The sequence below is a fragment of the Leucoraja erinacea genome, chromosome 8 (genome assembly GCF_028641065.1).
Source record: "Leucoraja erinacea ecotype New England chromosome 8, Leri_hhj_1, whole genome shotgun sequence".
Taxonomy (NCBI): domain Eukaryota; kingdom Metazoa; phylum Chordata; class Chondrichthyes; order Rajiformes; family Rajidae; genus Leucoraja; species Leucoraja erinaceus.
Window position 1 is genome coordinate 11,356,357 of NC_073384.1, and position 23,251 is coordinate 11,379,607.

General features: G+C 44.1%; 1 protein-coding gene across 2 annotated transcripts in view; it reads right to left on the minus strand.

The window, feature by feature from the left end:
- Nucleotides 1-7,214: 7,214 nt before the first annotated feature.
- The window catches only part of LOC129699310 (paired box protein Pax-1-like), a 46,853-nt gene continuing 30,816 nt past the window's right edge, over nt 7,215-23,251 (minus strand). The window contains exons 5-6 of one of the 2 annotated variants that reach the window (XM_055638972.1): nt 11,241-11,271; nt 7,215-9,212 (exon numbers count right to left, since the gene is read on the minus strand). In XM_055638972.1, the coding sequence (XP_055494947.1) occupies nt 9,152-9,212; nt 11,241-11,271 (92 nt within the window). In that variant the 3' untranslated portion in view covers nt 7,215-9,151. The remainder of the gene's footprint in view (nt 9,213-11,240; nt 11,272-23,251) is intronic. The other variant, XM_055638973.1, reaches the window with a different exon arrangement.

A 23,251-nucleotide genomic window follows, 5' to 3' on the forward strand; every position in this document is an offset into this window, starting at 1 on the left:
GTCTATCTTCAATGTAGAGTATAGACGTATTGAGAGCCATTAAGGACATTTTGATTCTGGGTGATGCTGACAACTGCTATCTGATCAGCCATTGTATATTCGGTTTAAACCAGTATCTGCAGTTTATTCCTACACTAAACTAAAGCAGATGGGAGGGGTTCAAACATGGCCATCCATGCGGCCTACAGGTTTTTCTGGTCATTATGTAAATATTTTCTTCAAGCAAGCCGATTCCTCGAAACCATTCATTCTTAACTTCCATTTCATGTGGCTTACATAAGATGGCCTCTTTGGGGGTTGTTCTTGAAAAGTCAACTTTAAGATAGTGGTCAAAGAGGACGGCCGTGGGAGGATAGATACAGAGCGAGTGTTTGGGTTGGAGGCAAGATAAGTATCTGTGAGATTAGACAAATTGCATGACAATGAGAGATAAAAGAAGGTTGATAAACAAGAGATAAATCAACTAATTCGGTTTGAAAAAATGATTATAAAAGTGCATTACAAACAAATTTGCCAAAAAATGTCAAATAGATCCCCCTGTTTATAAATCCAATATTCCGGGATAACTTAAAAAAAAAAGTTTTATGTAGTTCATCATTATCAAGGTTGGTAGGGTGACAGAGATAACAGGTGAATTCATGGAAGTGGTGGGGAACTGGAATTGGGTGATAAGGATAAAGGTATGTACCAAGAATGTCAGAGTGAATGCAAATACATATTTACCTTTTCATCAGACGTCAAATGGGGAAGTGAAGGAAGAATTGTATCACAGACTGAAGTGTAGGTTTTATTTAGAAATAGCCACACATGGGGCGGCGTGGTGGTGCAGTGGTAAAGTTGCTGCCTTACAGCGCTTACAGTGCCAGAGACCCGAGTTCGATATAGACTACGGGTGCTGTCTGTACAGAGTCTGTACGTTCTCCCCGTTGCCTCGTGGGTTTTCTCTGAGATCTTCAGTTTCCTCCCACACTCCAAAGACATGTAGGTTAATTTGCTTGGTGTATGTGTAAATTGTCCCCAGTGTGTGTAGGATAGTGTTAATGTGCGGGGGTCGCTGGTTATTGCGGACTCAGTGGGCCGAAGGGCCTGTTTCCGCGCTGTATCTCTAAACTAAACTAAATACAAAACTAAACTCAAAGGACTTGGAGCAATCAGAGGCAAAAATGCACAGATTCCAATCAAATAGCAAGAGTAATACAAGAATAGAATCTAAGAACAGGCAGGTGCATATTGAACATTAACTTGTATGGAAATGATTCATATGATTAAAAAAAAATGCAAAGAATAAAACGTTAAAATAGTGTTATCAATGTAAATTAGATACAAAGTCCACCATTTTGCCTCTCTGCTGTTTAATGAGAACATGGCTGGTGTGGAAGATTGCAACCTTCCCCTGTTTCGACTAGTGCAATCAACTCGACGTGTACAAACGGAAGATCAAATAGAACAAGTTGTCCAACAACTTTAGGCTGTGCACGCCACACGAAAGAAGAAGAAGAAGATCATGGCTGCTTTACTATCTGATCTCCCGGTTGGCAAACACTTTAATTCCCTTTCCCATTCCCACATGGACCTTTCTGTCGTGGGTCTCCACCAATGTCAGAATGAGGCCAAACGCAAATTGGAGGAACAGCACCTCATATTTCACTTACAACCCAGCGGTATGAATATTGATTTCTCTAACTTCAAGTAACCCTTGCAAACCCTCTCTCTCCGTCCCTCCCCCACCCAAGTCATTGTACTGGCTTCAAAGTCGTCTTGTTGAGTCTCATTGTAACTCATTTTCACTTAGACCACGGCTAACAATGGTCTGTCTCCTTTATCATCGTTACTTCTTTACATACATTTAATTAATTTGTTCTACTGTATATCTCCCTACATCAGCATCTGTATCTCCCGTTTCCCTTTCCCCTACTCACAATCTGACGAAGGGTCTCGACCAGAAACGTCACCCCTTCCTTTTCTCCAGAGATGCTTGTGTCTATCTTTGTTTGTGTTTCTATCTTTGCTTTAAACCAGCATCTACAGTTCCTTCCAACACAGTACAGTCTAACTTAATCTGCCCACTTTTGCTCAATGTCCCCAAAACAAAACAAATCTATTAGTCTCAGTTTAAATGAGCAATTTAGAGAAAATAACCAAAACTTCTGGTTATTCTCTGGAAGTAAACATATTTTTTATTTCAATCTGAAGACGTCGCACGAACAAATATGCTTCATTCCCCGAGACTTAAACTCAACAACCCATCGGCCCGAAACGTTGCCTATTTCCTTCGCTCCATAGATGCTGCTGCACCCGCTGAGTTTCTCCAGCTTTTTTGTGTACCTTCGATTTTCGAGCATCTGCAGTTCCTTCTTAAAATCCCATGACATATGTTTCCTTGAACACATCAGATCGTGTTATGTGTTAAAAACTTTGATCAGATCATTCACAAACCTGCTAAATTGCAGTACATAACATCACGTTAGTAAGTCTGTATGTGGGGGTTAGTGGGTCCTCCATCACCCGTCTCCAGTTAGTACAGAATGCAGCTGTACGTCTTTTAACTGGCACACGTAAACATGAGCACATTTCGCACATTTTAGCCTCACTTCACTGGTTGCCTATTCAGTTTAGGATCCATTTTAAAATTCTTTTATTTGCTTTTAAATCCCTAAATGGTATTGCCCCGCCCTACCTATCTGAGCTTCTACACCCTTATACACCCGCCCGCTCTCTCAGGTCAGATAATCAGCTGCTCCTGAGTGGGCCTAAAACTAAGCAGAAGCTCAGAAGGGGACCGTGCCTTTGCTGTGCTCAACACCCAAATTATGGAACGATCTGCCTCTCCACATTAAACAGGCCTCTTCTCTGTTGTTTTTTTAAATCACTTCTTAAAACCCATCTCTTCTCCGTGGCCTTTGATACCCTGTAAGATGTCGACTTTATTTACTTGATTTAATTTCTTATTTTGATTGCTTTATTGCGTGGTTATTATTTTTACTCATGTTTTATGTCTTTTAATTTATTGTTGTATTTCATATGTAATTTTTGCACTTTATGTGAGCTGTTATGTTATGTTCTGTTATGTTGTCTGTTTATGATGTCTTGTTTATTCTTCTGTACAGCACTTTGGTCAACATTGGTTGTCTTAAAGTGCTTAACAAATAAAGTTGGATTGGATTGGATTGGATAAGATCTCCCCCCATACCTTGATTCCACATACAATACAGAGCAATAATGACAGACTCACAGAGATTTAGCTTGAAGTATAAAGAATACTCCCTCTTTAATTGGAACACATTATTCTTATCCCATTTTCTTCATTTTTCATCCCGTGTCCTTTCAATATTTTATCCCATTTCCTCACAAATAACACTCACAACTACAGACCAACAAGAACATTTAAGATTCTCATAACTGCCCCGTTAATGCAAGGAGCTGACTCTTCGGTTAATCTAAAACTGAGAGTATATTGCCTCATCATCTGCCTTACAGTGCTCGAGACCCGGGTTCGTTCGTGACTATGGGTGCTGCCTGTATGGGGTTTTAATGTTCTCCTGATGATCATGTGGGTTTTCTCCGGGTACTCCAGTTTCCTCCCACACTCCAAAGACGAACAGGTTTGTAGGTTAATTGACTTCAATAACAGTTGCAAAATTGTCTCCAATATCTAGGATAACGTTAGTGTGCGGAGTGATTGCTGGTTGGTGCGGACTTGGTGGGCCAAAGGGCCTGTTTCCGTGCTGTATCTCTAAAATCTAAAGGAAAATTTAAAGTTATTAGAGTCATAGTCATAGAGTGATACAGCATCGAAACTGACTCTTCGGCCCAACTTGTCCACACCTACCAACATGTCCCAGCTACACTATTTCCACCTGCCCATATCCACTATTTTGGCCCATGTCCCTCCAAACCTGTCCTATCCAGGACCTATAAAGTTATTAGTTCATCGTATTGTTGTCATTTATACACTTTTATTCTGTGGAAATGTCCTCCTTTGTATCTGGGCCTTCACTTGAAATGTGCTTTGTTGGTTTTAGTTTAGAGATACAGCCATTCAGCGATACAGCGCGGAAGCAGGCCCTTCGGCCCACCGGGTCCATGCCGACCAGCGATCCCCGCACATTAACACTATCGTACACCCACTAGGGACAATTTTCACATTTACCAAGCCAATTACCTACATACCTGTACATCTTTGGAATGTGGGAGGAAACCGAAGATCTCGGAGAAAACCCAAGCAGGTCACGGGGAGAACGTACAAACTTCGTACAGACAGCAATCGTAATCGGGATTGAACCCGGGTCTCCGGTGCTGCATGCGCTGTAAGGCAGCACCTCTACCGCTGCGCCACCGTGACTTTGGGTCCATGTGGCTTTGGGAGGTTGTGAGGTTGTGAAAGATGCTGTACGAGACTTTTCCTAGCGGCAGTTCCTATTACAGCGGCCAGTAATTAGATGGTGGATGCTGGACGCAGCACATTCAAACCAAGTGGTCATAAAATGGCTGCTATTTCCGCGTTACGACCACATAATGTCACATGTGTCAGTGATAGAGGAAAGCTTTTCCTTCTGTGCTCTTCTAAAATAATATCACCATAATTAGGTGAAACTTTGAAAAGCTTCAAAGCCTGAAAAGATATAAAATTAAAATATGAGCGGCTAGATCACATCTGCACCAAATAAACAAATAGATTGGGAGCAGGTTATGGCCATAAACCTGTTGAGAGTTCCTGCTCTCATCCCTCTAAAGGAACGCTGACTGCACATAATTGTTTATTAAAACTCCCAAAGGGGCCTTTTGGGGAGCTTTCATAATGGCAGTCTTCTTGCCTAGCTGAGCCAAGACCCGCCATGGGGGGTGATCTGTCGGGGACTGAGAAGAAGATGCACGAAGACTCATGCTCGTTGCCTTCTTGAAGATGTACAACATCTACACTGATCCTTGGAAATCTCCAGCCCGTGACCATTCATCAGTTCATGTGGATGGAGCAGAATTAGGCCATTCGGCCCATCAAGTTTACTTGGCCATGCAATCATGGCTAATCTATCTCTCCCTCTCAACCCCATTCTACTGCCTTCTCCCCATAACCCCTGCCACCCGTACTACTCTAGAATCTATCTACTTCTGCCTTAAAAATATCCATTGACTTGGCCTCCACAGCCTTCTGTTACAATGAATTCCACAGATGCACCACCCTCTGGCTAAATAAATTACTCCTCATCTGCTTCCTAAAGGAGCTTGGGTCCTTTTATTCCGAGGCTATGACCTCTAGTCCTAGACACTCCCATGAGTGGAAACATCCTCTCCATATCCACTCTATCCAAGCCGATTCAAAGTGCTGAAGGAGCATTCAGGATGATACTGAGTGCCTGTGTCCTTCAATGAGGACCACATAGAGGCCCTGCATAAGCAGTGAGACGAGGGCAACATCTCACGAGTTAGCCACCTCCCTGCCCCATCGGGCAACCACAGCCCTGTCTGTATAAGGGTTTGCAATGCCCACATTGCCTCATCCATCACCTCAGAAGCCTCAGGACCAGAGTGGAAGCAAGGGCTTAGTTTTAAAGTGAAAGGGCAAAGTTTCCAGGATATGTGGGGGGGGGCAGATTTATTTACCCAGAGTGTGGTGGTGACAGCAGATACGATTGCGGTGTTAAAGAGGCGTTTAGATCGGCATATAAATATGCAGGGAATGGAGGGACATGGATCATGTGCAAGCAAATGAGGCGATCTTGGCATTATGTTCAACACAGACTGTGGGTGGAAAGGTCTGTTCCTGTGCGGTATTTTAGACTATAGACTGCAGAGACCTGTGGACTTCGGAAGCCGCAGTCTACGGTAGCAAGCGGCCGTTTCGGAACTCCAGGCCGCTGAGAGTGTGCTTCCGACGCCAGAGTTCCATCATTCCGGCGAGAGGGCCTAAAACATCGGGCCGCCGTAGCAGCGACTGCAGAGGCTTCAATTAGGTCCCGACCACGGGCGAACATGGAGGAAGTGGACTGAACTTTGCTGCCTTCCCTCACAGTGGGAAACGTTGATCCCGCTGTGGGGGGGATGTTTTTATGTTTAATGTTAAATTCTATAATGTGTTTATTTTATTGGTGTGCTGCAATGGCAACTCAAATTTCACTACACCAATTGGTGTTTGTGACAATAAATGTCCTTTGTCAATTGTCCTTTGAGATGCAGCTTGGAAACAGGCCCTTCGGCCTAGTGAGTCTGCGCCAACCTTCGATCACCCCATACACTAGCACTATCGAACACACTCTGGGCAATTTACAATTTACTTGAAGCCATTTAACCGACAATCCTGCGCGTCTTTGGAGTGTGAGAGGTAACCAGAGCACCTGGAGAAAACCCACCCGGTCACAGGAAGAACATACAAATTCCATATAGACAGCACCTGCAGTCAGGATCGAACCCGGGTCTCTGGCACTCTATGGCAGCAACTCTACCGCTGTGCCACCATGCCGCCCTGTACTTCTCTATGCTCTATGTTCTAAATCATCAGTTCTGATGGATTGCTGAAAAGGAATATCCTCTTAAATCTCTGTACTGTACTTTCAATAGAGGTTGGCAGCCTTTATTTGATGAATAAACAGCAAACATCGCTTTAATAATTTGTTCATAATTTGTTCATGTCGGATAATTTCTCCAATCTTAAGTAATACCTTCTCTCTCTCCCCAATCCCGCACTCCTACCCCATTGCATACACATTTCCATCATCATCACCCACCATCCTACTCATCATAATTCTTTCCCATTCTCCATACACTCATCTCCCATCCCCGAATCCCATATTTCCCCTTTATCCCCCACCTTTCCCCTCCTCCCTGTCGCCTTCCACCATTATCCCTCCCTCCGGCTTTATATCTCACGCCAACCCTTCTTTCCTTATCTGACACGCATTGACTTATTTTCACCTCCAGCCATTGTCATTTATTCCACCCATCTACCAGTCACCTCCCCCCCTCCCCCCCCCCCCCCCCCCCCATCACTTGCCAAGCTTTGCCCCACCCCCACTTCTCTTTCCCAGCTTTTCTCCCTTACTCCATCAGTCTGAAGACGGGTCCAAACCCAAAACGTCATCTGTCCATTACTTCCACAGATGCTGCCTGACCCACTGTGTTCTTCCAACACTTTGATTTTTGCGCAAGGTATCAGTGTCTGCAGTCTCTTGTGTTCTCATGTTACATTATTAACTGTTGATAAAAACAATTTACTACAATTCATGATTGAATAAAATCTGGTATTTTATTTAATGTTCACTTTACATAACAACAATCTTACAAAGTTGCTTCTGCACAGCAGTAAGACAAAAATAAGAACTAAAAATGGCAAGAACTGAAAATGGCAGAGCAAGTTTTAGTTTATAGAGTTCGGAGAGAGCCAGCATGGGAAACAGGTGCTTCGGCCCATCGAGTCCACATCGACCATTGGTCACCTATTCACACTAGTTCTATGTTATTCAACTTCCTCATCCATTCCTTGTACCCGAGGGACAATTTTACAGAGGCAATGAACTTACAAACCTGCACGACCTTGATACGTGGGAGGATAGGGACGAATTTAAAAGATTGAGGGGGGGTCTTATAGAAACTTACAAAATTCTTAAGGGGTTGGACAGGCTAGATGCAGGAAGATTGTTCCCGATGTTGGGGAAGTCCAGAACAAGGGGTCACAGTTTAAGGATAAAGGGGAAATCTTTTAGGGCTGAGATGAAAAAAACATTTTTCACACAGAGAGTGGTGAATCTCTGGAATTCTCTGCCACAGAAGGTAGTTGAGGCCAGTTCATTGGCTATATTTAAGAGGGAGTTAGATGTGGCCCTTGTGGCTAAAGGGGTCAGGGGGTATGGAGAGAAGGCAGGTACAGGATACTGAGTTGGATGATCAGCCATGATCATGTTGAATGGCGGTGTAGGCTCGAAGGGCCGAATGGCCTACTCCTGCACCTATTTTCTATGTTTCTATGAAACCAGAGCCCCTCGACGAAACCCACGCAGTCACAGGGAGAACGTGCAAACTCCACACAGACAGCACCCGAGGTCAGGATTGAACCCTGGTCTCTTGTGTTGTGAGGCAGCAGCTCTACCAGCTGCGCCTCTGTGCCGCACCATCACTTTCTGCAATGATCAGAGCGATACAGCAGCAGTGTATTCCTTTGATCTCTAGAAATGATTTTCCAAAAGTTTCGCATAATAAGGGAGTCGGTCCAGAACCTATGATTTAGTGGAATTGGATCAACCGCAAAGATAAAAATCAGATAGCATGGGAATGAAATGCAGATGCAGGCTCATACTGAAGATGGACACAAAGTGCTGGAGTAACTCAGCAGATCCGGCAGCATAGCTGGAGAAAAAGGATGCGTGACCTTTCGGGTCGGGACCCTTCTTCAGACTCAGATTAGTCCAAAGGGTCTGAATGTGTACTTGGAGCCGAAACTGCCTTTTTAATTTGCAGGCTCTAGATAAAGCATTTTGCAATGTATAAAATTAAAATGCTGTAAATTCCCCACAGATTAGGCAGCATCTGGGGAAAGAGAAACAGAGCAATTATAATGGTTCTATGTCCTTGCTAACATTCACTTAGCAGTAGATGTTAATGCTTTCCTCTTAATGATGTTAGACAAATCACCCGGAATATCTTCTGTCTTCTGCAGAATCAGAGAATAAGACATTTTGAAACATTCAAAAACAATTATCTTTTCTTTTCATTTTTATTTTTTTTTACCATAAATAAAACACCCTTAAAGAAGTTTAAATGCAGTCAACATTTTTTTTTAAATCAAGATTAATTAACATTTACGAAAGATAGACACAAAATGCTGGAGTAACTCAGCGGGACAGGCAGAATCTCTGAAGAGAGAAGGAATGGGTGACGTTTCGGGTCGAGACCCTTCTTCGTACCATTTGGCATTGACCAAAGTTCTTCACCACCATTGAAATCTGTAGCAGGGCAGTCTCAACACCTGGTCCGACGGCACGTTGCAGGTGTAACTCGACACAGGATGTTCGTGCAGGTTCCTCACAGCAAGTGATGGGGAATTGCCACAACAAGAGGCTCCAGGCCAACGCAAGCATCCAAGCCCTCTGAATGAGCAGACCTCGCAACCACTGGACCGTCGTGGAGACACAGGCGTCTTTCGCTGGTGCATGGGGAGACGTTAACAGTTTTCCTTCGAGATCCCAGTCATTGCTTCAAACGAAACTGCAGATGCTGGAAATCTAAAATGAAAAGAACAGAAAAATGCTGGGAATATTCAGCAAGTCGGCAAGGAGGTGCATCGGTAGAGTTGCTACCTTCCAGCTCCAGAGACACGGGTTCGATCCTGACCTCAGGTGCTTTGCTGTACGGGGTTTGTACGTTCACCCCGTGACCTGCGTGGGTTTTCCCCGGGTGCTCCGGTTTCCTCCCACACTTCAAGGTTGGTAGGTTGATTGGAAATTGTGCCAAAGACGTACAGGTTGGTAGGTTGATTGGAAATCGTGCCTAGTGTGTGTAGGATAGAGTTAATGTGCTGGGATCGCCGGTCGATTCGGACACGGTGGGCGGTAGGGCCTGTGTCCGCGCTGCATTGCTAATCTAAACTAAACTAAAGGTCAGGCAGCATCTGCGAGAAGAGAAACAGAGTTAACATTTCGGGTGGATGCCCCTTTCCAAAGCTTGTTAAGCTGCAGGAAGGCCTGGGCAAGGGGATAAAATTGCATCATAGAGTGAAAACCACTTGTTTTTAGCCATGAAGCATGTTTCTTAAACTGCGAAAACCACCACTTTGATCACGGATGGTCACTGCCAAGCCAACTGTCCAGTTCCTTGCCTTAGGTGTTAACAAGGTTGAGGACAACACTATGCACCACTGAGGACCTGCAGCCAGCACATCTGTGGTAACCCTGCACGCCCACCCTCAGGGGTCTTGATCGAGTGCTGCTTACCATTTGCATTGTTCTATGTACCTTTTCACATCTCTCGGTTCCCTCTCCCTTGACTCTCGGTCTGAAGAAGGGTCTCGACCCGAAACATCACCTACCCCTTTTCTCCAGAGATGTTGCCTGACACGCTGAGTTACTCCGGATTTTTGTGTCGATCTTCGGTGTAACCAGCTGTTCCTTCCTATACGTTTTTCTTTGCTCTGGTTGGCGTTACTGTGCCAACCCAGTGTTGGGTTCCCGACCAGCTTATTTAGCCAATATAGCCATCTCACCACTTACATGATATGACAAGACGTTTCCTGCAGGGACCACGGCTTGCTTCATGCTAAAACACTAACGCAGTTACGTGTGGCCTACAGCATAAACTGCAGCCACCCCCTTTAGTTTGTGTTTCCTCTCTTCAACCGATCCGATTCATTCACTGGCCAAAAACCTTGTTTACAACCTGTACCCATGCTTGAGTATTAATGGTGTCCGAGGTTATGGGGAGAGGGCAGGAACTTGGAGTTGAGAGGGAAAGATAGATCAGCCATGATTGAATGGTGGAGTAGACTTTATGGGCCTAATGGATAATTCTGCTCCTAGAACATTATGAGGTTATGAACATGCTCGTATCCACATACCCGTCTAAATGTCTCTTAAACCTTATAATTGTACCCACCTCTAGACTTTACTTTAGACTTTAGAAATACGGTCAGCAAACAGTCCCTTCGGCCGACCAGCGATCATTCCTATACACTAGCACTATCCTACATACTAGGGACAATTTTACCAAACACAATTAACCTACAAACATGTATAGTATGTCTTTGGTAGACAAAAATGCTGGAGAATCTCAGCGGGTGAGGCAGCATCTGTGGAGGAAGGAAATAGGCAACGTTTCGGGTCGAAACCCTTCTTCAGACCCGAAACGTTGCCTATTCCCTTCGCTCCATTGATGCTGCCTCACCCGCTGAGTTTCTCCAGCATTTTTGTCTACCTTCGATGTTCCAGCATCTGCAGTTCCTTCTTAAACATACAGTACGTCTTTGGAGTGTGGGAGGAAACCGTGGCACCCGGAGAAAACCCACTAGGTCACAGGGAGAAGGTGCGAACAGTCCATACAGACAGCACCAATCGTCAAGATCGAACCCGGTTCTCTGTCGCTGTCAGGCAGCAACTCTACCACCCGCACCATGTTCCAAATTCTGTTCCTTTACTTATGAATAAACGTAAAGGATGTCAAATAGTGGTTAATAGATATATCCTCCATTGATGAAATGACAGAGGTTAGCAAAAAATGTTCGAAGAAACCATGCACGAGCAAAATTGTTTGATTTGTACCTTTGAACACCATAGGACCTCATTTTCGTGACTGTGTGTAAAAAACATAGCCTAGAATTAGACCCAGATGTATCTGTTTCATCTATGCAAATAACAGATACAAGCCATTTTGCATTTGAATTAAAAACAGTAGCAACTGTTACCTGCTGAAATCCCACCCATTGGAAAATTTGACTGAATACTTTGGGGTTGACCTTATCTATAGAAACATAGAAACATAGAAAATAGGTGCAGGAGTAGGACATTTGGCCCTTCGAGCCAGCACCGCCATTCAATATGATCATGGCTGATCATCCTAAATCAGTACCCCGTTCCTGCTTTCTTCCCAAATCCCTTGATTCCATCAGCCCTAAGAGCAATATCTAACTCTCTTCTGAATACATCCAGTGAATTGGACTCCACTGCCTTCTGTGGCAGAGAATTCCACAGATTTACAGCTCTCTGGGTGACAACGTTTTTCCTCATACTTAAACTGTGACCCCTGGTTCTGTACTCCTCCAACATCGGGAACATTTTTACTGTGTTTTCCTGAACATTTGTGGTATTTTCGGGGCTTCATTCATGCATCGTTATTGTTATCATAAACTTCCTCAACTTTTATCAATTTATGAGAACATTAATATGCATGCCGCAACCTTTGCTTCCAACCCCTGTAGAATGAAAAGCACAACAGTCAACCAGACCACAAGGAGACATGAATTAATGGGTTCCATCTCGGATTTTGATGTGTTCCGTCTGTGTTTCCAGAGTTTTGCCTGCTTCGCCCAGCATTGCTTTGTCTCCTAACGCATACAACATTTAGACTTTAGACATACAGCGCAGAAACAGGCCCTTCAGCCCAACGAGTCCGTGCCGACCAGCGGAACTATCCTGCACACGAGGGATAATTTACCATTTTACTGAAGCCAATTAGCCTACAAACCTGTATGTCTTTGTAGTGTGGGAGGAAACCAGATGACCCGGAGAAAACTGTACAGACAGTATACAAAGTCAAGACCAAACCTGGGTCACTATCGCTGTAAGGCAGCGATTCTACCACTGCGCCACTGTGCTGCCCCTAAAGCTAGAATACCTTCTTCAATTGTTGACCCACTGAGACATGGGATCCCATAAGAGGATACCAACCAATTGCGCAAAAGGTCATAGTCATAGTCATAGAGCGTGGAAAATAATCTAGAATTAAATGTCGACAAAACGAAGGAGATGGTTGTCGACTTCAGGAGGGCGCAGCCAAAGCGTACACCCCACAACATCAGTGGCACTGCAGTGGAGAGAGTGGAGAGCATAAAGTTCCTCGGTGTGCAAATTACAGACAGCCTCGCCTGGTCCAGGAACATCACTGGGACCGTCAAACGGGCCCATCAGCAACTGCACTTCCTGAGGAAACTAAAACAGGCCTCACTCCCCACCAACATCCTCAGGACTTTCTACAGGGGTACGGTGGAGTCTGTACTCACGTACTGCATAAATACGTGGTACTGCACCTGCAACTGCTCGGACAGGAAGGCTCTGCAGAGGGTAGTGAGGGGAGCAGAGAGGATCATTGGCGTCTCCCTACCCTCGGTACAAGAACTGTTCCAGAGCCGCTGTCTGAAAAAAGCTCAGAGAATTGCTAAGGACAAACTGAACCCCCTCCACATGCACCTGGATCTCCTGCCATCAGGCAAGAGATATCGAAGCATCAAAGCCCGGACTACAAGACTGCTAAACAGCTTCCTACCACAGGCTGTGAGGCTGCTAAACAGTCACTCTGTACTCACAGTCACTTGATTCTGCGGCTGGCACGGCCACTTTAATAACTGGCACTGGCCACTCAAATCAGCTGCCCCGGACATTTTTATGATTGGTTTAGTGTATTTTAATGTTGTGTTTTACCTGCTTTTAACTGTTTATACTGTTCCATCAGGGACTGGATTGTTTTTAGTGATATTATGTGTGAAATATTTTAAATTTCATGTGCGATGCTCCGCTATTCACTGGGAAACGTCTTTTTATTTTGCACTGTACAACTGTTGCTTGCAAGATGACAATAAAGGTTGATTGATTGATTGATTGAAACAGGCCTTTCGGCCCTACTTGCCCACACTGGCCAACATGTCCCATCTGCACTAGTCCCATATGCTTGTATTTGGCCCATATACCTCTAAACGTGTCCCATCCATGTACATGTCTAAATTGTTTTAAACATTGCAATAGCAGAGTCATAGTCATACAGGCCCTTGCTCAACTTGTCCATGGTTTGGTGTTGTTCATTATTATTGTCATGTGTACTGAGATATAGTAAATATAGTTCCGTCTAAAGAAGAGTCTCGAACCGAAACGTCACCCATTCCTTCTCTCAGGAGATGCCGCCTGTCCCGCTGACTATCTCCAGCATTTTGTGTCTACCTAGTGAAATAAATTGTTTGCTTGCTATCCAAGCTAATCATTCGACACTCTGTGTAATAATGACCAATACCCATCTATGCTAGACCCATTACCTGCATTTGCCGCATATACCACAAAGCCTTTCCTACCCATGTCCCTGTCCAAATATTCCTTATGTCTCCAAACTCTGAAGTCTAACCTCTAAAGACTCACCCCAGTTTTTACCACTGACTTACAAAGGAGGGCAAACGGGTACCGCATCCACTTCAATGTCTCATTTTCACGCCTTACACTTCCTTATCTCTGTGTCTCCCTCTCTACTGACTATCAGTCTGAAGAAACATCTCCACCCAAAACGTCACCCATTCGTACTATCCAGAGATGCTGCCTTTTCCGCTGAATTACTCCAGCATTTTGCGTCTATCTTCAATGTAAACCAGCATCTGCAGTTGCTTCCGACACAAGCTTCAAATTAACCAACCGGCCCGCACAACATTGAGATATTGTAAGAGATTGCAGCACCCAGGGGGGAACCCGTCTCCACCCGAAAAGTCACCTGGTCCTTTTTTCCAGAGATGCTGTCTGACCCGTTGAGTTACTCCAGCTTTTTGTGTCTATCTTCGGTTCAAAGCAGCATATGCGGTTCCTTCATACGCACCAGATTACTAGAGTTGTGAAGCAGCAGCTCTCTCAACTACAACTCTGAATGAGGACACTCTGGCGGGAGCAGAGGGAAATGTACCCACACTCAGAGAAGACATGAGCTCCAGCTAGTCCAGAGTTTTAATCCCCTCATATGCAACCCTTTATACCACCGAATAGTGGCAGCCATGGAAGGAATTCCCTAAGGCTGTGATCAACTGCCACGAGTTAGTGGGCAATTAGTTCTTTATCTTTCTTCAAGTCAGAGGATTGTAGAGTCTTTGTCATTGAGTTCATTTCTAAATATTGACAGTATTGGGGGCCTTTGTGCAGGGAAAAGTTCCTGTCAAAATATTTGAAACAAAGAATTGCAGTTGCAGGTTAATGCACAAAAGGACACAAAGTGCTGGAGTAACTCAGCAGGTCGGGCAGCACATTGCCATAGAGTCATGGAGTGATACAGTGTGGAAATAGGCCCTACAGCCCAACTTGCCCATGCAAGCAAACATGTACCAGCTACACTAGTCCCACCTGCCTGCGTTTGGCCCATATCCCCCCCCAAACCTGTCCTATCCGTGTACCAGTCTAACTGTGGGATAGTCCCAGCCTCAACTACCTCCTCTGGCAGATCGTTCCATACACCCACCACCCTTTGTGTGAAAAAATTACCCCTTAGATTCCTATTAAATCTTTTCCCCTTCACCTTAAGCTATATCTCCCGGTTCTCGGTTCACCTACTTTGGGCAAGACATTCTGTGCATCTACCCAATCTATTCCTCTCATAATCTTGTACATCTCTGGGGAACATGGATAGGTGATGTTTCAGAATGATACACTTCTTCAGCCTAAAGCAGGGTCTCGACCTGAAACGTCACCTATCCATGTTCTCCAGAGATGCTGCCTGACCTGCTGTGTTACTCCAGCACTTTGTGTTATTTAGAGGCAAATTATTGACTGGTTCAGTGTAACCAGGTGAACATCCTTCACTTGTCGCGGTTTCCTGTGGAGTCGTGGAGTCATAAAGCACAGAAACAAGACCTTCAGCTCACCGTTCCATGTTATATTCTTAGGCAAGTATGTTTTAAGGCGAAATGTTCATTGACCCATGACTGAGTGTTAACATGAAGTGCAGCACTCATTCAATGCGCCAGCTACATCTGAAATCTACTGCCGGTGCAACTCAGTGGGTCACCAGCATGTATGGAAAGAAATGGACAAGCAACATTGCGGGTCGGGACCCTTCCTAGAACATCTAATGTCCATTTTCCTCCACGGATGCTGCTTGACCCATTGAGTTCCTCCAGCAGTTTGTTTCCAGAATCTGCAGCCTCATGTGTCGACATGCTTGTGCAGCAACAATTTAATTTATTTTGTATCTGCTGCAAACTATTACAGCAGCACAGCATAAGAAAAGGTGTATAGATCAGGCTAATGTCAATAATTCATAATCGACTCAAAACCCACAAAGACTGTATGCTATAAGTTGTGTAATCATACAGTAATTCCAAAGTAAATATCTGATGCATTGCAGGTGGATTAACAACCTGTTTAGCTTTATAATTCAATAACAGTGCGGAAAAAGGCTGTAAAATAATACATTTCCTGGTTCAGTTTAGTTTAGTTTATTGTCACATGTACCGAGGTACAGTGAAAAGCTTTTTGTTGCATGCTATCCAGTCAGCAGGAAGACAATACGAGCCATTTACAGTGTATAGGTACATGATAAAGGAATAACGTTAATTGCAAGGTAAAGCCAGCAAAGTCCAATCAAGGATAGTCCGAGGGGCACCAGTAAGGTACAGTCAATAGTAGTTCAGGACTGGTCTCTGGTTGTGGCAGGATGATTCAGTTGCCTGATAGCAGCTGGGAAGAAACTTTCCCTGAATGAGGAAAAACTTCTTCACACAGAGAGTTGTGAATCTGTGGAATTCTCGTCCGCAGAAGACAGTGGAGGCCAATTCACTGGATGCATTCAAGAGAGAGTTAGATTTAGCTCTCATGGCTAAAGGAATCAAGGGATATGTGGAATGGCACCTATTTTTCTATGTTTCGAATCTGGAGGTGTGTGTTTTCACACTGATATATATTTTGGCCGATGGGGAACGGGAGAAGAGGGAGTGGCCAGGGTGCGACTTGTCCTTGATTATGCTTGTTAGCCAGATATGTGTAATACCTCCACCATCTTCTGCAATTAAACACCCAAGTTGCCCTGGCACCTCCCCCCCCTCACCCCCCCTCACCCCCAAGCCCACAATCTCTTGAACCAACAGGCAAAGTGCTGGAGGAACTCAGTGGGTCAGGCAGCATCTGACGCCGGCAGCACTCGATAGAAACAAAGAACTGCTGATGCTGGTTCATTAACATTCCAGCGTCCCCTTCCCTGCACAACCCCACAATCCATCTGAAAAAGGGTCTTGACCCAACAGGTCACCCTATCCATGTTTCCAGATATGGTGCCAGACCCGCTGAGTTACTCCAGTACTTTTTAGGCAGTACACCATGTTTCGCTCAAGATGTCAGCATCTGCAGTTTATCGTGTATCCATCTCTTCTATCAAGCAGGGCACACAAACGATTACCACATCATCTTGTTCCTCTTCGAATCACAAACCATCCTGGCTTAGAAATATGTTGCCATCGCTTGGTCATCGCTGGACATAAATCCTGAAACCTCTATCTCACAGCAGTGCAGGTAAACCATAAAGCCATACGGCATCAGTGCAGATTTAGGCCATTCAGTCCATTAAGTCTACTCTGCCATTTAGTCGTGGTTGATGTATCTTTCCCTCTCAAACCCAATCTCCTGCCTTCTCCCTGTAACCTTTCAGGCCCTTACTAATCAAGAACCTATTGATCTGAAGGGCGGCATGGTGGAGCAGCGGTAGAGTTGTTGCCTTACAATACCAGAGACCGCGGTTCAATCCTGACCGTGGGTGTTGTGTTTACGGAGTTTGTATGTTCTCCCTCTGACCGTGTGGGTTTTCTCCGAGTGCTCCGTTTTCCTCCCACACTCCAAAGATGTACAGGTTTCTAGGTTACTTGGCTCGGTAAAAATTGTGAATTGTCCTTGGCATGTAGTACAGTGCTAGTGTACAAGGTGATCCCTGGTCGGTGTGGACTCGGTGAGCCGAAGGACCTGTTTCCGCACTGTATCTCTAAACTACACGAAACTAATCTCAGCTTTAAAAATACCCAATTTCAAGAAGGCAAGGTCATCACCAGCTTCTCAAGGACAATGATCAAGGATACTTCTCAAGGATATTTAATAAATATTGCCCCTTGCCAGTTCAATGGTTCTTTATCATCACATATGCCCTTTTTGCAAAACTCGCACATGCATAAGTCACCATATTTTGGCACCATTTACAAAAGAAAAAGTCCCAAGTCAAAAGTCCGGTCTACATGCTGGTGTGGGTAAACCCAGGTAACCTTCAGACTGCTGCAGGGCCTCCTCCGTTGACTGACTGAGCCTTCGAACCAACGTCCCTCTCTTTGGGAATTTCCATGTTCGGAAAAATAAAGACAATACATATTGCTTGCCGTTTGAGAGTATGTAAAACTGAAGCAAGTGCTCCCAGGAGGAATGCTTCAGTGCTATAATCACAGCATGCACTGAGTGTTGGTATCAGTTGATGGTATCTGGGACTCACAGCTGAAGATTTGATGCTTTGTCCTTTCATTCAGTTCATTGCTTGCCACGCTGAAACTTCAGAAACACCAGTGGGATAATCAGCACGAGATCGCTGTGTAAAAGAGACTCCAATTTTCACCTTTCGTGACAAGCAAGGAAGCATAATCAAACATATCTCCCCAAATCTCATCTGAAGTAACTTGCTATCCTTAAGGTGCAAAAGTAAGCAAATACAGAGATGGATTCAGAGGATGTCTTCAACAATATCTCCGTGTCCCTAAGAGCATTATATATCCAATTCAGTGCAGTCACTGTTGTAATCTTGAAAACCACAGCGAGATCTCACAATAAGCAACGACCTTGTAGTTTAGTTTAGAGATACAGTGCGGAAACAGGCCCTTCGGCCCACCGTGTCCGCACTGACCAGCGATCACGCCCGTACACGAGCACTATTTTACACGCTAGTGAAATTTACAATATTTACCAAAGTCAAATCAGCCTATAAACCTGCACGTCTTTGGAGTGCGGAAGGAAACTGGAGTATCTGGAGAAAATCCACTCGGTCACAGGGAAAACGTACAAACTCCGCACAGACAGCACCCGTAGTCAGGATTGAACCCGGATGACTGTCGCTGTAAGGCAGTAGGGCCTGTTTCCACGCTGTATCTCTAAAGTAAAGTGACTGCCAAATTCAAACTCACATCTCCATTCTGCAAGTAACTTTAAAATAATTATTTTATCGGCTGCTCATAAATAACCTATAAATATTGGTTTTGCATTTAATACAATGACTCTATTCAAAGTAATATATTTTTATTACTCTACCTTTCATTCCTAAAGTTCTTAAGATCAGATTTTTTTAACTAACATCATTCATTCATCTATTTTTTAACTTTCCGTATCGAAAGCTACTGATTTCATAGAGATTTCATAACATTTTCTATGAACTCAAGAGCTTTCTTTTGGAATTTTTTTTATCACAGAGGTTTTTTTTCTTAGCTATTTCTTTATCGATTAATTTTCTAAGGAGCATCACACATTTGATTGATTAAAATGCAGTTGTTTGTTTTCCGGTGGGGAAATCAGGCAAAGGTGTCTATGTCACGTGGTCTCTGGCTTTCCTGGGTCCTGTTGGTTCCTTCTCCAAAAGGGAACCTTAGCAATGATTCCACTAGGTCTTGCCCTTCCACCTCTTTTAAACATGAAACCCCTACTACCCCCCAGTTATACACAACTCCTTATGGTCCCTCCTCTTTAAACCACCATCATCCCTCCCTCAATACCTTGCCTAAACCTCCACCCACCCCTTTGTCCCCCTCTGACCCTAACCCTCACCCTTGTCATGTTTTCACCACCCCCCATGACCTCCCTCTCTCTGGCTTCAACAGAATCCTCAAAAAAATATAAGCCGTCTAAAGAAGGCTTCCAACCTGAAATGTCACCTATCCCTTTTCTCCAGAGATATAGCCTGTTCTGCAGAGTTACTCCAGCATTTTGCATCTATCTTCATTATAAACCATCATCTGTAGTTCCTTCCTACACACGTTAGGCAGAGTTGTTTTGTGCCTTAATTTGACTCCAATCACACTACCTTTTGTGTTGCCTTTCATGCCTTACACAATTTATAGAACAACCACCTTTTTAGTAGACTTTATAAGCAGCAATGCTTGGAGAAGTTATTATAATTTGCTGTCAATAATCAATGTTATAAAGCACATTTATTAAAAATGTCTTTGCAACCACAGTTTGCAGAGTTACGAAATTTGCACAGAAAAACCTAATTAAAAAAAATACAAAACTGCTGCAGAATTGGCTCCTTTTAAAAAGTAAAATCTAATGTAAAATTCAAGCTCTTACAAAGACTTAAAGGAACACTTTTACTCTGTTGAAATGCCACATTTATTGAAGTTGTGATAAAAACAGAAAATGAGATGGCACAGTGTCGTAGTGTTAGAGCTTCTGTCTTACAGCACCAGAGACCTGTATTCGATCCTGACCACGGGTGCTATCTGTATGGAGTTTATGAATCCTCCCTGTGACAACATGGGCTTTCTCTGGGTGATCTGGCTTTCGCACAACACTCCAAAGAAGACAAGGTCTGCACGTTAATTGGCTTCAGTAAAATTGTGAAGTTGGCCCTAGCGTGTGGGATGGTGTCAGTGTGTGGGGATCGCTGGTCGGTGCCGAATCGGTTGGCCGAAGGACCTGTTTCCCTATATCTCTACAGTATAAAGTCTGAAGAACACAGTGGAAGATATCACCATATCAGGCAGCAACTGTGGTAAGAGAAAGGGAGGTAACGTTTCAGGTTGAAGATGGTTTGTAAGAACAGGTAGAGCAAATCGTTAGATTTAAGTTGCAGACCTGGAATAGGAGGGATGACTAGTTCACAAGGTCACAAGATTTGTTGTGACGGTAAGTTTTTGTTGACGCTATCTGGCTGATATGGAAATGAAGGTTAGAAGGAGAGAGAACACAAATAATGAATATATGGAAAGAGTGAAATATAAATTTGTGGGAATTACCCAGCAGATCAAGTGGTGTGAGTGGAGAGAAAAAAAGGATTCAATATTACAGTGAGATAACCTGCAATAGTTTAGTTTAATTTAGAGATACAGCACGGAAACCTCAACCTCGGCCTGTAGCTCGGAGCCTCTAGTGCTGGCAGCATCATCGTAAATCCCTGCAGACGTATCTCTGAAGTCTAAAGCCTGCAGGAAGAGGCTGTCATTATCCAATTTGGCCTACATGTGATTCCAGACACAAGACAGTGGATTAATTGTTGTACGTCGTGGAGGTCAACGGGAACAACGAGAGGAGAGGATGGAACACCAGCCTCACACCCCGGAAAATCAATGAAACAGAACAAAGCTTTAGCGAGTCCACAGCCTTTTTTGCCCACATTTCCTCTCCCATGCTGAGCTCCATCACAAGAACAGCCAGCCTTTCAGCATCAAGTCCCTGATGTCAGTTTCCAGATTTCCGCTTCTGTGTGCGCTGGAGCCAAAGTTGCCATCAGTAACATCTGGGGATGCTGACAATGCTGTTACTTTTACCGGCAATCCCCTGAACATCTGGGCCACATTGCCATTCCAGCAAAGGTTTCAGTTTGTAGACTCTAGCCTGAACTCCCACCCTGCTGAAATATGGTCCTAAAGGAGCACATTGTTCTGTGTGTGACCAGATCCACATTTCAAGAGCCAGTTCTGCAATTCCATTCCCGAACAAGACTTTATCTGGAATATAATTATGAGTACATTGGATGATTGGAAGTACATAGGTTCACGAGATTGATCCCTGGGATGGCGGGACTGTCATATGAGGAAAGATTGAAAAGACTAGGCTTGTATTCACTGGAGTTTAGAAGGATGAGGGGGGGGGTCTTATAGAAACATATAAAATTATAAAAGGACTGAACAAGCTAGATGCAGGAAAAATGTTCCCAATGTTGGGCGAGTCCAGAACCAGGGGCCACAGTCTTAGAATAAAGGGGAGGTCATTTAAGACTGAGGTGAGAAAAAAACATTTTCACCCAGAGTGTTGTGAATTTATGGAATTCCCCGCCACAGAGGGCAGTGGAGGCCAAATCACTGGATGGATTTAAGAGAGAGTTAGATAGAGCGCTAGGGACTAGTGGAGTCAAGGGATTTGGGGAGAAGGCAGGCACGGGTTATTGATAGGGGGCGATCAGCCATGGTGCTGGCTCGAAGGACCGAATGGCCTCCTCCTGCACCTATTTTCTATGTTTCTATGATAAATTAAACCTGGAAATTAACTTTCTGGAATAGGAAAGTGAAATTACAATAATAACAATAGATTAAATCTTTTCGTCTGGACAAATGAGTCTAGAACTACTGAGCAATGGGCAGTACAGTGGCGCAGCTGGTAGAGCTGCTGTCTCACAGCATCAGAGACTTTGGTTCAATTCTGACCATAGGCGTCATGTGTGCAGAGTTTGCACCTTCTCTCTGTGACCGTGGTTTCGTCCGGGTGCTACGGTTTCTTCCCACATCCCAAACACGAGTGGATTGTAGGTTAATTGGCCCTCTGTGAATTGCCCCTGGTGAATAGGGAGTGGATGTTAATGAGGGCATAGCAACGAACTAGTGTTAATGGGTGATCGCTAGTCGATGTGGATTAAGTGGGCTGAAGGGCCTGTTTCTGAGCTGTATCTTTTCATCAAGCACAGTTTCAAAGTCAGAGGGAAGAAATTTAAAGGAGATCTGAGGGGTACATTTTTCACATAAAAGTTGGTCAATGTCTGGAACAGAGGAGGTGATGGGGATAGATACAATTACAATGCTTAAAAGCTGCTTCAGCTTGGATGGGAATGGCATAGAACGATAAGGCCTTAGGCAGATAAATGGGATTGTCGAACAAATGCATTATATTCAGCATGGACGAATTGGGCTAAAAGGACCCTTTTTGGTGATGTGTCTTTCTATGATTCCATAATTGTATGAACGTAATAACTGAACATAAATTAAAAACTATGACCCTGTCTAAAGAAAGCTCTCAAATGCATCTTCATTTTCTTCAACGGAGATGAAAATGGTATCATTGTTGTTTAGATTTAATGCTAAAACTAGCGTAATTATTTTTTGTCAACGTTCACAACTATTTTGGTAGCAGGGTGGCGCAGCGGTCGGGTTTCAGCACCAGATACCCAGGTTCCATCCTAACTATGGGTGCTGTCTGTGTGGAGTTTGTACGTTCTCCCCGTGACCGCATCGGTTTTCTCCAGGAGCTCCAGTTTCATCCCAAATTCCAGAGATGTACAGGTTAATTGCCTTTGGTAAAAGTTGTAAATTGTCCCTAATGTGTGGGAAAATGCTAGTGCAGGGGATGATTGTTGGTCAATGGGGACTTGGTGGGCCAAACGGCATGTTTCCCTGCTGCATCTCGAAAATAAACTATTTTTTAAAGCTTCTTGAAAATTGTACACAGAAAGTGATGGGTGCCTGAAGCGCGTTGCCAGAGGTGGTGGTGGAGGCAGATACGATAGTGACGTTTAAGAGGCTTTTAGAAAGGCACATGGATATGCAAGGAATGGAGGGATATAGATCACTTTCAGGCAGAGGAGGTTAGTTTAACTTGGCATCATGAATATTGCGGGCCAATGGGCCTGTTCTTGTACTGAACTGTTCAAAGAGAAATGCCACGTTTCCCACCTTAATTTTGCATTCACTCTACACACCAGGAAAGTTTGTTTCAAGAGAGAGAATCTGGGTGAATTTACTGCATCATAAATAGTTCAATTCCTCAGGATTCAGCATTTCTGAAGTGCCTTTATTTAGTTTTGTTTAGTTTAGAGATACATCACGGAAACAGGCCCTTCAGCCCACCAAGTCAGGGCCAACCAGCGATCCCTG